The following is an 11,508-nucleotide window of genomic DNA, read 5'->3' as shown; positions in this document are numbered from 1 at the left end:
TGACGTGACGGCGTACATCGTGACGAACGTGATCTCCATCACTGACGGCCAGATCTATCTCGATACGAAGCTTTTCACCGGTGGCCAGCGGCCCGCAGTGAACATTGGTCTCTCCGTGTCGCGCGTGGGTTCGTCCGCTCAGAACGTGGCGATGAAGGGTGTTGCTGGTAAACTGAAGGGTATTCTTGCCGAGTACCGCAAGCTGGCCGCCGACTCTGTGGGCGGGCAGCAGGTGCAGACGATCCCCATGATCCGTGGTGCACGCTTCGTTGCGCTGTTCAATCAGAAGCAACCGTCGTACTTCATGAGCGCCATCGTATCACTGTATGCGTGCCTGAATGGCTACCTGGACGATGTGAAGGTGCAATACGTGAAGTTCTACGAATACCTGCTGGTGCACAAGGACCTGAGCATCATGTATGGATCGGCGAAGAACAAGTTTTTCTACATGTACATGCACGAACTGAACTATCTGATCCGTTTCTTTACCCTAAATAGCCCTGTCCTACACGACGAGCTTGAGGAGATGCTGAAGCAGCACACACAGCTTTTCCTGCAACACTACCAGTCAAAGATGAATGCAATAAAGAGCGAAAAGGAGGTGAAGGCGCTGAAGAACCTATTGTATTCCTGCAAGCGCGCTGTATAGTGGTGCTTCTTTTTTTTTTTTTTTAGGTGCTTGTGAAGAGATTTTTCATAGGAGAAGGTAGCTAACTTAACGAATGTGTATTTATCCTGATAAATGAAGGCATTCTTTATGATACTTTTCTACCGTATGAATTTTAGAAAGGCCACGACTTTAGGGTGCCGATGGCGGCCGGAGAACCCTGATTTTTATTCTACCTTCCCACCCACCCTTTTTTGATTCCCACCGCGCGGCGGGGTCTTGTGGCTGGAGGACCCCAAAGCCTGCCACTTCGTAATAAATAAATAAATATATATAGATATCCCATCGGAATAGAGTGAACAGGCCACTATTGTGTCTAAAGGATTTATGTATGCAATTACTTGGTGTTAAACTTTGAGGATATGGTGAATCCATTCTTATTCCATTCATTCCTTTCTTATTCCTATCTGGTTTCATTCCTATTATTGACAAACTGCAGGATTCGGCCGGCGGCCCAGAAGATTATTTTTAATATATCGGTTTGATTTTGTTTCGGATTGGATTTTCTGTGGTTTGATTCTGCTGTGGATTATATATATATATATATATATAATAGGATGTGTGTGTGTGTGTGTTCTTTGTTGTTGCATATTTTAAATAAAGATTGAAAGTAGAATGTCGAAGATTACGTCGAAGGGGTGGTGCTATGCCCGTTGTGGCCCGATTTCCCGTGTCCTGAAACATGTGACGTTCGAAGTTGTACCAAAAAAGGAAGAAGTTATAGTTGATGTACTGCAAGCGCCGTTGCATCGTACAGATGCAGCCGTGGTAAATGGCACGGCTTTGGGGCGGAGACGGTTTTCTTCTGCTGGGTTTCCAAGAGTGGGAGGCTGCGAGGGGGTGGGGAAGGTGGTTGAGGCCGGTGCTTCCCAGAATGTGAAGGATGGTGATACGGTGTGGGTGGCGCCGCCTCATGGTACGTGGGCAACGCGTGTTGCAGTTGATCACAAAATGGTGCATAAAATTGATCCCAAACACGTTTCCCTTGCCGTTAACGCCTCCAATTATATTGTCGCCCAGCATCTCCTGAATGGGTTTGCAAGCCTTCGGAAAGGGCAAGTCATTGTGCAGAACGGTGGCAGCAGTCCAACTTCGTTGGCGGTCGCAGCACTGGCGAAGCCGCTTGGTGTAAAGGTTTTCACGGCTTGCACCCCTGGAGAGCGCTTTAAAGGGGCGAAGGAGCGTCACGCCAAGTACAGCAGCGAAGTCTTTGAGTACAACGGGAAGGGAGCCAGAGCCATGCGGCAGGCAATAGGAAACGTTGGTGCGACATTGTATCTCAATGGTGTTGGCGGCCGTCACTTTGATACCTTTTTGGGACTTGTTGGTTGTGGTGGGCATGTAGTTTCGTACGGTGCACAAAATGGTGTGGGATTGATGATTTCTGGTTCAAATCTTATTTACAACGAGGTAACAATACAGGGATTATTTCTCCCTTCATACCTTGCAGGTATTTCCTACAGCGAACGTCAAACACAACTTGATTTTGTACTTCAGCAGCTTTCTTCAATGGGTTTTAGCTATCCGACTTCCGTGGCCGCCTCGCTGGAACAGCTGCCAAATGTGTGGGATGACGCGTTTGTACATGGAGGGAAAAAAGGTGTGGTTATCGTAGGAAAATAAATTGAGAGAAGTGTTTGTTGAGCGGTGTGGAAGTGTTATATATATATATATATATATATATATATATATATAATGTATCTGCGTGTGTGTGAGTGTGTGTGTTGCTGTCATTTTAGATTTTTGTTTTTTAGCTAGCAATGCTCTTTTAATGCAATTCTTTTATTATTATTATTATTATTATTTTAATGGGAGGGGATTGGGTGGGTGGTATTGGAGGGGAGGAAACAAATGGTGATAATGGATTCTTTCTGACTTATAGGCGAGCAATGTATCACAATTTCGCTGGCATGTCATTAAGTATTTGTGTAACAGTGGCTTTTTTTTTTTACCACTGTCGGTTGTGTGTTTGTTTGTTTTTTGCGTAGGCTTCAGGTGGTCATGGGTAACAGTCGCATGTATATTGCACGTGGGTAGTAAAACAAAAGCCAATGATAAGGGGGTTTGTGCGTACATTTTTTCGTTTGTACGTTTGAGTGGGTACATCTTCTCTTTGAAGAAAAACGTAATGTGTTTATTTGTTTCTTTGATGCCTCGATTTGTTTTCTTTTGCCATAAGACATCATTAAAGTCATACTGTAATCTCACTTCTACCACGCAATTGCGCACTCTTCCTGTGGCCGATTATTATTATTTCCTTTTTCTTTTTCTTCCTTTTCCTTTCTTTTTTCTTATAATTTTTTTTTTTTTTTTGTATGTGTGTGTGCGTATATGTATTTGGTTTTGGTATTGTATGTATTCAGGTGGTCATTAGAAGTGAGGGGGTAGGGAGAAAGGTTTTCAATTGGCATCATGCCACTCTCGGATGGCGCCAGAGTGGCCATGCACGTTGACGCCCTTGCCGTGCTGGACGATATACGGCGAACAGGGCAACTCATAGAAGAGTTCCGCTGGCTGAAGAAGCACGGTGGAAGCCGTGTGGCGCTGGAGCGACTGCGATCAGAAATCAACAAACTTAAAGCGTCTCAAGCCAGTTTACTCGAATCTCGAGGAAAAGGGAAAGATCCGCACGGTGCACAGTACGAAACCTTCCATGCATCGCCATCATATCAGGGTGATGGATTGATTATTACTCCGCGATCACGCCCTGACAGACTCCAGCAGGAAGGTTTAGAGGCCCCTATGCATGTTGGTTGTACGCCTGATGTAGACAGAAGGGGTGTAACGGAAAAACATGGAACAATTGCATTAGACCATAAACAGTATGATAAGCCCAATCAAGACAAAGAGAGGGTCCATTTAAAACCACTTTTGTCTTCGACTCCTTCTAACCAGGAATACAAGAGATATTGCTCCGTTGTATTTGCAGTTGTTCTGGCAGAGGCACATATAAGACGTGAAATTATTCACAAATACGAAAAACGTCGATTAAAGCTTATTAACAACTTCAAAGAAGGTTGCATCATCATTGCATTGTCAAATAGACCACCATACCTCCACGGTGTATCAGGAACATCAAACAGCAATGTTGGCCCACGTCACGAGTATTACCTTGTCTCAGAACCAAATAAAGAATGCCATTCAACATCAGTAAGAACCTCCATAATTCAGCACACCCACCGTACTAATTCATTTTCCTACATCAAGCAACAGGAGTTGTTTATCCCGCCAATCCATTCTATGAAAGAAGAAAATCCTTGCAAAACGAACTACGAAACAACGTACGAGAGCAATACCCCATACGAAATAAGTCACACAAAAGCACAACAGAAACAGTGGGCCATAAAAAATGCCAACGAGGAAACCGCCACACGGAAAGCTGAGGAAGAAGAAGCTGCCAGACGGAAGGCTGAGGAAGAAAAAGCTGCCAGACAGAAGGCCGCGGAGGAAGAAGCTGCCAGACGGAAGGCTGCGGAGGAAGAAGCTGCCAGACGGAAGGCTGAGGAGGAAGAAGCTGCCAGACAGAAGGCCGCGGAGGAAGAAGCTGCCAGACAGAAGGCTGCGGAAGAAGAAGCTGCCAGACAGAAGGCTGCGGAGGAAGAAGCTGCCAGACAGAAGGCTGCGGAAGAAGAAGCTGCCAGACAGAAGGCTGCGGAAGAAGAAGCTGCCAGACGGAAGGCCGCGGAGGAAGAAGCTGCCAGACGGAAGGCTGCGGAGGAAGAAGCTGCCAGACGGAAGGCCGCGGAGGAAGAAGCTGCCAGACGGAAGGCTGCGGAAGAAGAAGCTGCCAGACGGAAGGCTGAGGAGGAAGAAGCTGCCAGACAGAAGGCCGCGGAGGAAGAAGCTGCCAGACAGAAGGCTGCGGAAGAAGAAGCTGCCAGACAGAAGGCTGCGGAAGAAGAAGCTGCCAGACAGAAGGCTGCGGAGGAAGAAGCTGCCAGACGGAAGGCTGAGGAGGAAGAAGCTGCCAGACGGAAGGCCGCGGAGGAAGAAGCTGCCAGACAGAAGGCTGCGGAGGAAGAAGCTGCCAGACGGAAGGCTGAGGAGGAAGAAGCTGCCAGACGGAAGGCTGCGGAGGAAGAAGCTGCCAGACGGAAGGCTGCGGAAGAAGAAGCTGCCAGACGGAAGGCCGCGGAGGAAGAAGCTGCCAGACAGAAGGCTGCGGAGGAAGAAGCTGCCAGACGGAAGGCTGCGGAAGAAGAAGCTGCAAGACGGAAGGCTGAGGAGGAAGAAGCTGCCAGACGGAAGGCTGAGGAGGAAGAAGCTGCCAGACAGAAGGCTGCGGAGGAAGAAGCTGCCAGACGGAAGGCTGAGGAGGAAGAAGCTGCCAGACGGAAGGCCGCGGAGGAAGAAGCTGCCAGACAGAAGGCCGCGGAGGAAGAAGCTGCCAGACGGAAGGCTGAGGAGGAAGAAGCTGCCAGACGGAAGGCTGCGGAGGAAGAAGAGGCTTTTCTGAGTCGTGATCGCGAGCTTATACGGAGTGCGACCGCCCATTGTATCAGCGGTTTTGCAGATAATTTTCTGTCAGAGTGTGTTGCGAGCGCTGCTGGCACCTTCCGCACTGAGCTGGATAGACGAGTGGCGGAAGAAGAGGCTGCCAGACGGAAGGCTGCGGAAGAAGAGGCTGCCAGACGGAAGGCTGCGGAGGAAGAAGCTGCCAGACGGAAGGCTGAGGAGGAAGAAGCTGCCAGACGGAAGGCTGCGGAGGAAGAAGCTGCCAGACGGAAGGCTGCGGAGGAAGAAGCTGCCAGACGGAAGGCTGCGGAAGAAGAAGCTGCCAGACGGAAGGCTGAGGAGGAAGAAGCTGCCAGACGGAAGGCTGCGGAGGAAGAAGCTGCCAGACGGAAGGCTGCGGAAGAAGAAGCTGCCAGACGGAAGGCTGAGGAGGAAGAAGCTGCAAGACAGAAGGCCGCGGAGGAAGAGGCTGCCAGACGGAAGGCTGCGGAGGAAGAAGCTGCCAGACGGAAGGCTGCGGAGGAAGAAGCTGCCAGACGGAAGGCTGCGGAAGAAGAAGCTGCCAGACGGAAGGCTGAGGAGGAAGAAGCTGCAAGACAGAAGGCCGCGGAGGAAGAAGCTGCCAGACAGAAGGCCGCGGAGGAAGAAGCTGCCAGACGGAAGGCCGCGGAGGAAGAAGCTGCCAGACAGAAGGCTGCGGAAGAAGAGGCTGCCAGACGGAAGGCTGCGGAGGAAGAAGCTGCCAGACGGAAGGCTGCGGAAGAAGAAGCTGCCAGACGGAAGGCTGAGGAGGAAGAAGCTGCAAGACAGAAGGCCGCGGAAGAAGAAGCTGCCAGACAGAAGGCTGAGGAGGAAGAAGCTGCCAGACGGAAGGCTGCGGAAGAAGAAGCTGCAAGACGGAAGGCTGAGGAGGAAGAAGCTGCCAGACGGAAGGCCGCGGAGGAAGAAGCTGCCAGACGGAAGGCCGCGGAGGAAGAAGCTGCCAGACAGAAGGCCGCGGAGGAAGAAGAGGCTTTTCTGAGTCGTGATCGCGAGCTTATAGGGAGTGCGACCGCCCATTGTATCAGCGGTTTTGCAGATAATTTTCTGTCAGAGTGTGTTGCGAGCGCTGCTGGCACCTTCCGCACTGAGCTGGATAGACGAGTGGCGGAAGAAGAGGCTGCCAGACGGAAGGCTGAGGAGGAAGAAGCTGCCAGACAGAAGGCCGCGGAGGAAGAAGCTGCCAGACGGAAGGCCGCGGAGGAAGAAGCTGCCAGACAGAAGGCTGCGGAAGAAGAGGCTGCCAGACGGAAGGCTGCGGAGGAAGAAGCTGCCAGACGGAAGGCTGCGGAAGAAGAAGCTGCCAGACGGAAGGCTGAGGAGGAAGAAGCTGCAAGACAGAAGGCCGCGGAAGAAGAAGCTGCCAGACAGAAGGCTGAGGAGGAAGAAGCTGCCAGACGGAAGGCTGCGGAAGAAGAGGCTGCCAGACGGAAGGCTGAGGAGGAAGAAGCTGCCAGACGGAAGGCTGAGGAGGAAGAAGCTGCCAGACGGAAGGCCGCGGAGGAAGAGGCTGCCAGACGGAAGGCTGAGGAGGAAGAAGCTGCCAGACGGAAGGCTGAGGAGGAAGAAGCTGCAAGACAGAAGGCCGCGGAAGAAGAAGCTGCCAGACAGAAGGCTGCGGAGGAAGAAGCTGCTAGACGGAAGGCTGCGGAAGAAGAAGCTGCCAGACGGAAGGCTGCGGAGGAAGAAGCTGCCAGACGGAAGGCTGAGGAGGAAGAAGCTGCAAGACGGAAGGCTGAGGAGGAAGAAGCTGCAAGACGGAAGGCTGAGGAGGAAGAAGCTGCCAGACGGAAGGCTGAGGAGGAAGAAGCTGCCAGACAGAAGGCCGCGGAGGAAGAAGCTGCCAGACGGAAGGCCGCGGAGGAAGAAGAGGCTTTTCTGAGTCGTGATCGCGAGCTTATACGGAGTGCGACCGCCCATTGTATCAGCGGTTTTGCAGATAATTTTCTGTCAGAGTGTGTTGCGAGCGCTGCTGGCACCTTCCGCACTGAGCTGGATAGACGAGTGGTGGAAGGAGAGGCTGCCAGACAGAGGGCCGCGGAGGAAGAAGCTGCCAGACGGAAGGCTGCGGAGGAAGAAGCTGCCAGACGGAAGGCCGCGGAGGAAGAAGCTGCCAGACGGAAGGCTGAGGAGGAAGAAGCTGCCAGACAGAAGGCTGCGGAAGAAGCTGCCAGACGGAAGGCTGCGGAAGAAGCTGCCAGGCGGAAGGCTGCGGAAGAAGAAGAGGCTTTTCTGAGTCGTGATCGCGAGCTTATACGGAGTGCGACCGCCCATTGTATCAGCGGTTTTGCAGATAATTTTCTGTCAGAGTGTGTTGCGAGCGCTGCTGGCACCTTCCGCACTGAGCTGGATAGACGAGTGGTGGAAGGAGAGGCTGCCAGACAGAAGGCTGCGGAGGAAGAAGCTGCCAGACGGAAGGCTGAGGAAGAAGAGGCTGCCAGACGGAAGGCTGCGGAGGAAGAGGCTGCCAAACAGAAGGCTGAGGAGTTTATTGAGACATCAAGGAATAATGAAGTTAGGACTGTGTCTGGATGTGTAGAAAGTGTCTTTTTGCAGAATAAGTTGGATGAAAGATTTCCCCGAATGGTGAAGGAGGATGAGTTATCGTGTTTTCAAGAGTGTGTTTTTAATGTATGTGAGGCATTGCTAATTGAATGGCTTGTTGAGGCTGCTGATTTGGTGAATAGTGAGGGCGGTAGTGCTATTACCACGGGCACTTTGGATGTCACGGGGAGGACTTGCCCACCCGATATCAAGGCTCACGACTCCGATAGAAGCGATTCTTTGGGTGTATTGGGTGGAAAGTCTTCAAAAGCTAGCCCGTTACAGGCGAGGGAAACTAGCGCTGTAGAGAGGGTGCAATATGGTGAATCTGTAGAAAATACGGCAGGTGATTCTCTACTTGTCTTGGGGGACCCCACGCCGGTTTTACATAAAGAGGATGCGCAAAGTGTTGTCACGGTTCCCATCTCTGCTGCAGTTGTTAAAGCCGATATCATCCGTAAGCAACTGTTATCAGGCGATCAGGTCAACATTGCTTTGGGTCCTGCTGTTACGGGCGAGGTTTGGTCGTGCCCCACTCCCGGTGTCAAAAAGGGTGGAGGCAGCAACGCCGCGATGACGGAGGCGGTGACAGTGTACATAGTCGAGCAAGCGGGTGTGGCTGTAGAGGCGATTGGTGACGCTGGTGATTTATCGTACGCAACGGTAGAAGCAACGCTTTGGCGTGGTCTTATTGGGGCGACCTCCGCCGCCGTTGCGTCGACAGATGAAGTGACTGAAGAGTGGCGTGCCGGTCTTAGGGCGTTGGCGGAGCGCATTGCCTCAGATTACGTCTATTTTGCGTCGAAGCAAAAATTGCGGAAGCTCGATGAATATCTTTGGCACGCTGAGGCGTTTCTTACACCGGAAGAAATCACAGCGCGCTCCATCGCCGCCGTCACCCCGCGGCGCTTTTTCAATGGCTTGCAGCGAAGCGATGTGCGGTTCCTGATACATCACTATTTGGAACTCGCCCGCAAAGGGACGCTCAACGAGGACATTTACACAGAGGCAAGATTGCGCGAAAATCTTTTTGAACGGCAGCACGATGATGTCGCGTCACCTTTGCTTTCACAGCAAACCAGCGGCACAACGACGAAAAAAAACAATGCTAGTGGTCGAACTATTCTTGCCGTTAACCGACGCCGTGCCGGGCTAACGCAGTTGGTGCTTGGGCATGCCCTGGAAAACCTTTTGGAGGAAACGGTTGCAGAGACCAGTAAGTGGATTGCGTCTCTTGTGGCAAATTAGTTTCTTTGGAAATGAAGGCGCAGGGGGAAAACAGAGTGAAAGCACGAGAGAATAACTTAATTTTAAATTCTTCTCCCACCCATTTACCTTTCTTCTTCTTCTCCATCTGTACGGCTATGTGTTGTGTCTATTGCATTCTTTTTTCTTTTTTTTTTACTTGGTATTTCTCCTCTCTTGCCGTTGTGTCCTTTGCGTTGTCGTTTGTTTGTCTGTTTGGTTAATTGGTTGGTTGGAGGTTATGGCTTTTCGGGAACCCAGTGGCGACGGGCAATTTCTTTTTTTCTTTCTTCTTTTGGCATTGCATGCATCACAAGCCGTGAAGGTTGAGGAACCAACATTTCGGTATTTGTTGATTGCTCTGGGTGTTTCATTGTTGAATATTATTTTTTTATTTTATTTTCTGGCGGTGAAATTTGTTGTTGTTGTTGTTCTATGTGTTTTCTTCTTCTCTTTTCTTTTTTTTTTCTTTTTCTCCAACAGAAGGGAAATGGACCCGTTTGCCTTTATTGTGCAGGGCCTTGAAAAACCCGTGCGTGTGCACACGGTGAGCAACGAGACAGTGGATGGTACGCTGTTGGCGGTGGATGATCACTGTAACGTGATGTTGCGGGGGTGGAAGGTGGTGGGGGACGACACGAAAGGCGTAGAGGGGCCGGCATCATCGTCCCTATTAGCCCCTATTCGTTTTATTCGTGGCGCACAAATAAAAACCATTACACTTGTACAGTAGTGCATGTCTGTATGCATCTCTATGAGACGAGATAGAGAGAGAGAAAGAGAGAAAGACAATTGGCATGGAGAGGCCGCTGCAGATGAAGATGATGGTGGCGGTCTTCTGGTACTTTGAGAGGCCACGCAGCGCGAGGAAGATGCAGAAAGACATGGGGAATTGGCGGCAGTGGTGCGTGCATTCGTCTTCCTTTATTGTTGTTGTTATCTCACCTGTTTTCGTTGTTTTTTTTTTTTTTGTTTTTTTTTTTGCAGTGGTAAAGTCCTGTCGGATTGCGCCACCTCACTCTCATTTTCTCTCCGTTGTTCCTGTTTTATTTTTTATTATTCATCTTGTTGGCGCAGTGACTGCAGTGAGGAGGGGGTGGGGGGTATAACCGCTAGGCGGAGGAGGAAGGGCGAAGACGGAAGGCAAAAAAAAAAAAAAACACGAAAAAAAAGGTAACAGCCGACCTGTGTGTGTGTGTGTCTGTGGTGGGGGGTGGGGGGGCGAGAGGGAGTAAAGAAAAAAAAAAAATAATAAAAGGGAACTTGCATGAATCCAGCAGCAGGGGGTGTGGTATACGACACGTTGTCGTCACAGCCACAGAGGATTATGCCCCAACCACACTACGCCGCATTGGAAGCCAATGAGCGTTACTTTCGTCAGGAGAAAGTAGGTGAAGGGTCATACGGTGTTGTGTACAAATGCCTTGATAGGCAAACAGGTCGCATTGTCGCTGTGAAACGGATCTCGTTGAAGCTTAAGGATGAAGGGGTACCGGCAACGGCGGTACGGGAAGTGTCTCTTCTTCGAGAATTGAATCATCCGTACGTTGTGCAGCTTCTTGATGTATCCCTTCAGGATTCGAAGTTGCTTCTTATCTTTGAATACATGGAAAAGGATTTACAGGGATTATTGAAGCAGCGAAACACACCACTTGTGGGAGGAAAACTGCAACGTATTATGTTTCAGTTATTGTTAGGATTACACGCCTGTCACAGCCGTCGCTTCGTACATCGTGACATTAAGCCAAGCAATATTCTCATCAGCCGCGATGAGTCGGTGGTGAAATTGGCGGATTTTGGTTTGGGTCGTGCCTTTCGTGTTCCGCTGCAAACATACACGACGGAGGTGATGACACTGTGGTACCGTGCACCGGAGGTCCTACTCGGGGATAATCATTACCTTCCTGCCATTGATGTGTGGTCGATGGGATGTGTCATGGCAGAACTTGCGAAAGGAACGCCTCTCTTTGCCGCTGATACCGCCATCAGCCAATTGTTTGCCATATTTCAAGTCCTCGGCACCCCGTCGGAGTCTACATGGCGTGGTGTGTCCTCCTTGTCGCACCACAATGTCGACTTCCCTCAGTGGCGGCCTACCTCACTGAGTAGTGTCATCCCCACACTGGAGCCAGAGGGAATCGACCTGCTGCAACGCATGCTGCTCTACGATCCACGTCAGCGTATCACCGCGTATGACGCGCTTCGTCACAGTTGGTTTGACGACGTGCGGCATGACATGAGTGAGGAGGCCGCTCTTTAATCTCCGAGTGGATTTACAAGAAGACATCCGTGACAGTTGTGTGTGTGTGCGTCTGCCTGGCGTACTAATGAAGCACAACGAAGAGGAAGGGAGGACAAATATTTATTTGTCATGCATGTTGTCGTCATGTGGACAGCGGCAAAGAGAAACAGAGGGAAATCGCAGCTGAAGAAAACAGAACCAACAAACAACAAAAAAAAAAAAAAAGGTAATAAAATTAAAAATAAAATTAAAATAAAATAAAACCTGTTTTTTTTTTTTTTTTTTTTTTTTTTTTTTTTTTTTTGGGGTGGAGCCC

The 11,508-nt window shown here is 50.3% G+C and overlaps 5 protein-coding genes across 5 annotated transcripts, besides 22 other annotated features; all 5 read left to right on the top strand.

Annotated features, from left to right (window-relative positions):
* Tc00.1047053503617.40 (ATPase alpha subunit, putative) lies at nucleotides 1–649 on the top strand (the record flags this gene model as incomplete). The annotated part of the gene is made up of 1 exon (XM_801676.1): nucleotides 1–649. A coding segment is annotated over one exon (649 nt), but the record flags the coding sequence as incomplete, so codon positions are not given.
* Nucleotides 1–1,225: a sequence feature (areas merged during assembly that could not be assigned to a particular haplotype. This can correspond to areas where the two haplotypes were merged or to regions with more than two copies in the genome that were merged during assembly.).
* Nucleotides 674–1,134: a mobile genetic element.
* Nucleotides 921–943: a sequence feature (AT_rich).
* Nucleotides 1,198–1,219: a microsatellite.
* Nucleotides 1,226–4,313: a sequence feature (heterozygous, non-Esmeraldo-like haplotype).
* Tc00.1047053503617.31 (nuclear receptor binding factor, putative) lies at nucleotides 1,283–2,290 on the top strand (the record flags this gene model as incomplete). The annotated part of the gene is made up of 1 exon (XM_801678.1): nucleotides 1,283–2,290. The coding sequence occupies one exon, from the start codon at nucleotides 1,283–1,285 to the stop codon at nucleotides 2,288–2,290; it is 1,008 nt and encodes a 335-aa protein (XP_806771.1).
* Nucleotides 2,327–2,362: a microsatellite.
* Nucleotides 2,450–2,472: a microsatellite.
* Nucleotides 2,921–2,980: a sequence feature (A-rich).
* On the top strand, nucleotides 3,080–8,953 carry Tc00.1047053503617.20 (kinetoplast DNA-associated protein, putative; the record flags this gene model as incomplete). Its single annotated transcript, XM_801675.1, has 1 exon — nucleotides 3,080–8,953. One exon carries the CDS (start codon nucleotides 3,080–3,082, stop codon nucleotides 8,951–8,953), a length of 5,874 nt encoding a protein of 1,957 aa, XP_806768.1.
* Nucleotides 4,314–4,367: a sequence feature (areas merged during assembly that could not be assigned to a particular haplotype. This can correspond to areas where the two haplotypes were merged or to regions with more than two copies in the genome that were merged during assembly.).
* Nucleotides 4,368–5,280: a sequence feature (heterozygous, Esmeraldo-like haplotype).
* Nucleotides 5,281–5,333: a sequence feature (haploid, Esmeraldo-like haplotype).
* Nucleotides 5,334–6,299: a sequence feature (heterozygous, non-Esmeraldo-like haplotype).
* Nucleotides 6,300–6,831: a sequence feature (haploid, non-Esmeraldo-like haplotype).
* Nucleotides 6,832–7,320: a sequence feature (heterozygous, Esmeraldo-like haplotype).
* Nucleotides 7,321–7,617: a sequence feature (areas merged during assembly that could not be assigned to a particular haplotype. This can correspond to areas where the two haplotypes were merged or to regions with more than two copies in the genome that were merged during assembly.).
* Nucleotides 7,618–11,508: a sequence feature (heterozygous, non-Esmeraldo-like haplotype).
* Nucleotides 9,192–9,683, top strand: Tc00.1047053503617.15 (U6 snRNA-associated Sm-like protein LSm3p; the record flags this gene model as incomplete). The annotated part of the gene is made up of 1 exon (XM_801677.1): nucleotides 9,192–9,683. One exon carries the CDS (start codon nucleotides 9,192–9,194, stop codon nucleotides 9,681–9,683), a length of 492 nt encoding a protein of 163 aa, XP_806770.1.
* Nucleotides 9,330–9,353: a sequence feature (AT_rich).
* Nucleotides 9,391–9,424: a sequence feature (A-rich).
* Nucleotides 9,707–9,739: a microsatellite.
* Nucleotides 9,908–9,933: a microsatellite.
* Nucleotides 10,218–11,210, top strand: Tc00.1047053503617.10 (protein kinase, putative; the record flags this gene model as incomplete). Its single annotated transcript, XM_801674.1, has 1 exon — nucleotides 10,218–11,210. One exon carries the CDS (start codon nucleotides 10,218–10,220, stop codon nucleotides 11,208–11,210), a length of 993 nt encoding a protein of 330 aa, XP_806767.1.
* Nucleotides 11,421–11,455: a microsatellite.
* Nucleotides 11,460–11,496: a microsatellite.

This window comes from Trypanosoma cruzi, genomic scaffold (genome assembly GCF_000209065.1).
Source record: "Trypanosoma cruzi strain CL Brener 1047053516737 genomic scaffold, whole genome shotgun sequence".
NCBI lineage: Eukaryota > Euglenozoa > Kinetoplastea > Trypanosomatida > Trypanosomatidae > Trypanosoma > Trypanosoma cruzi.
Note: the sequence above shows the minus strand (reverse complement) of the source record. Positions and strands in the feature narration are given on the sequence as shown.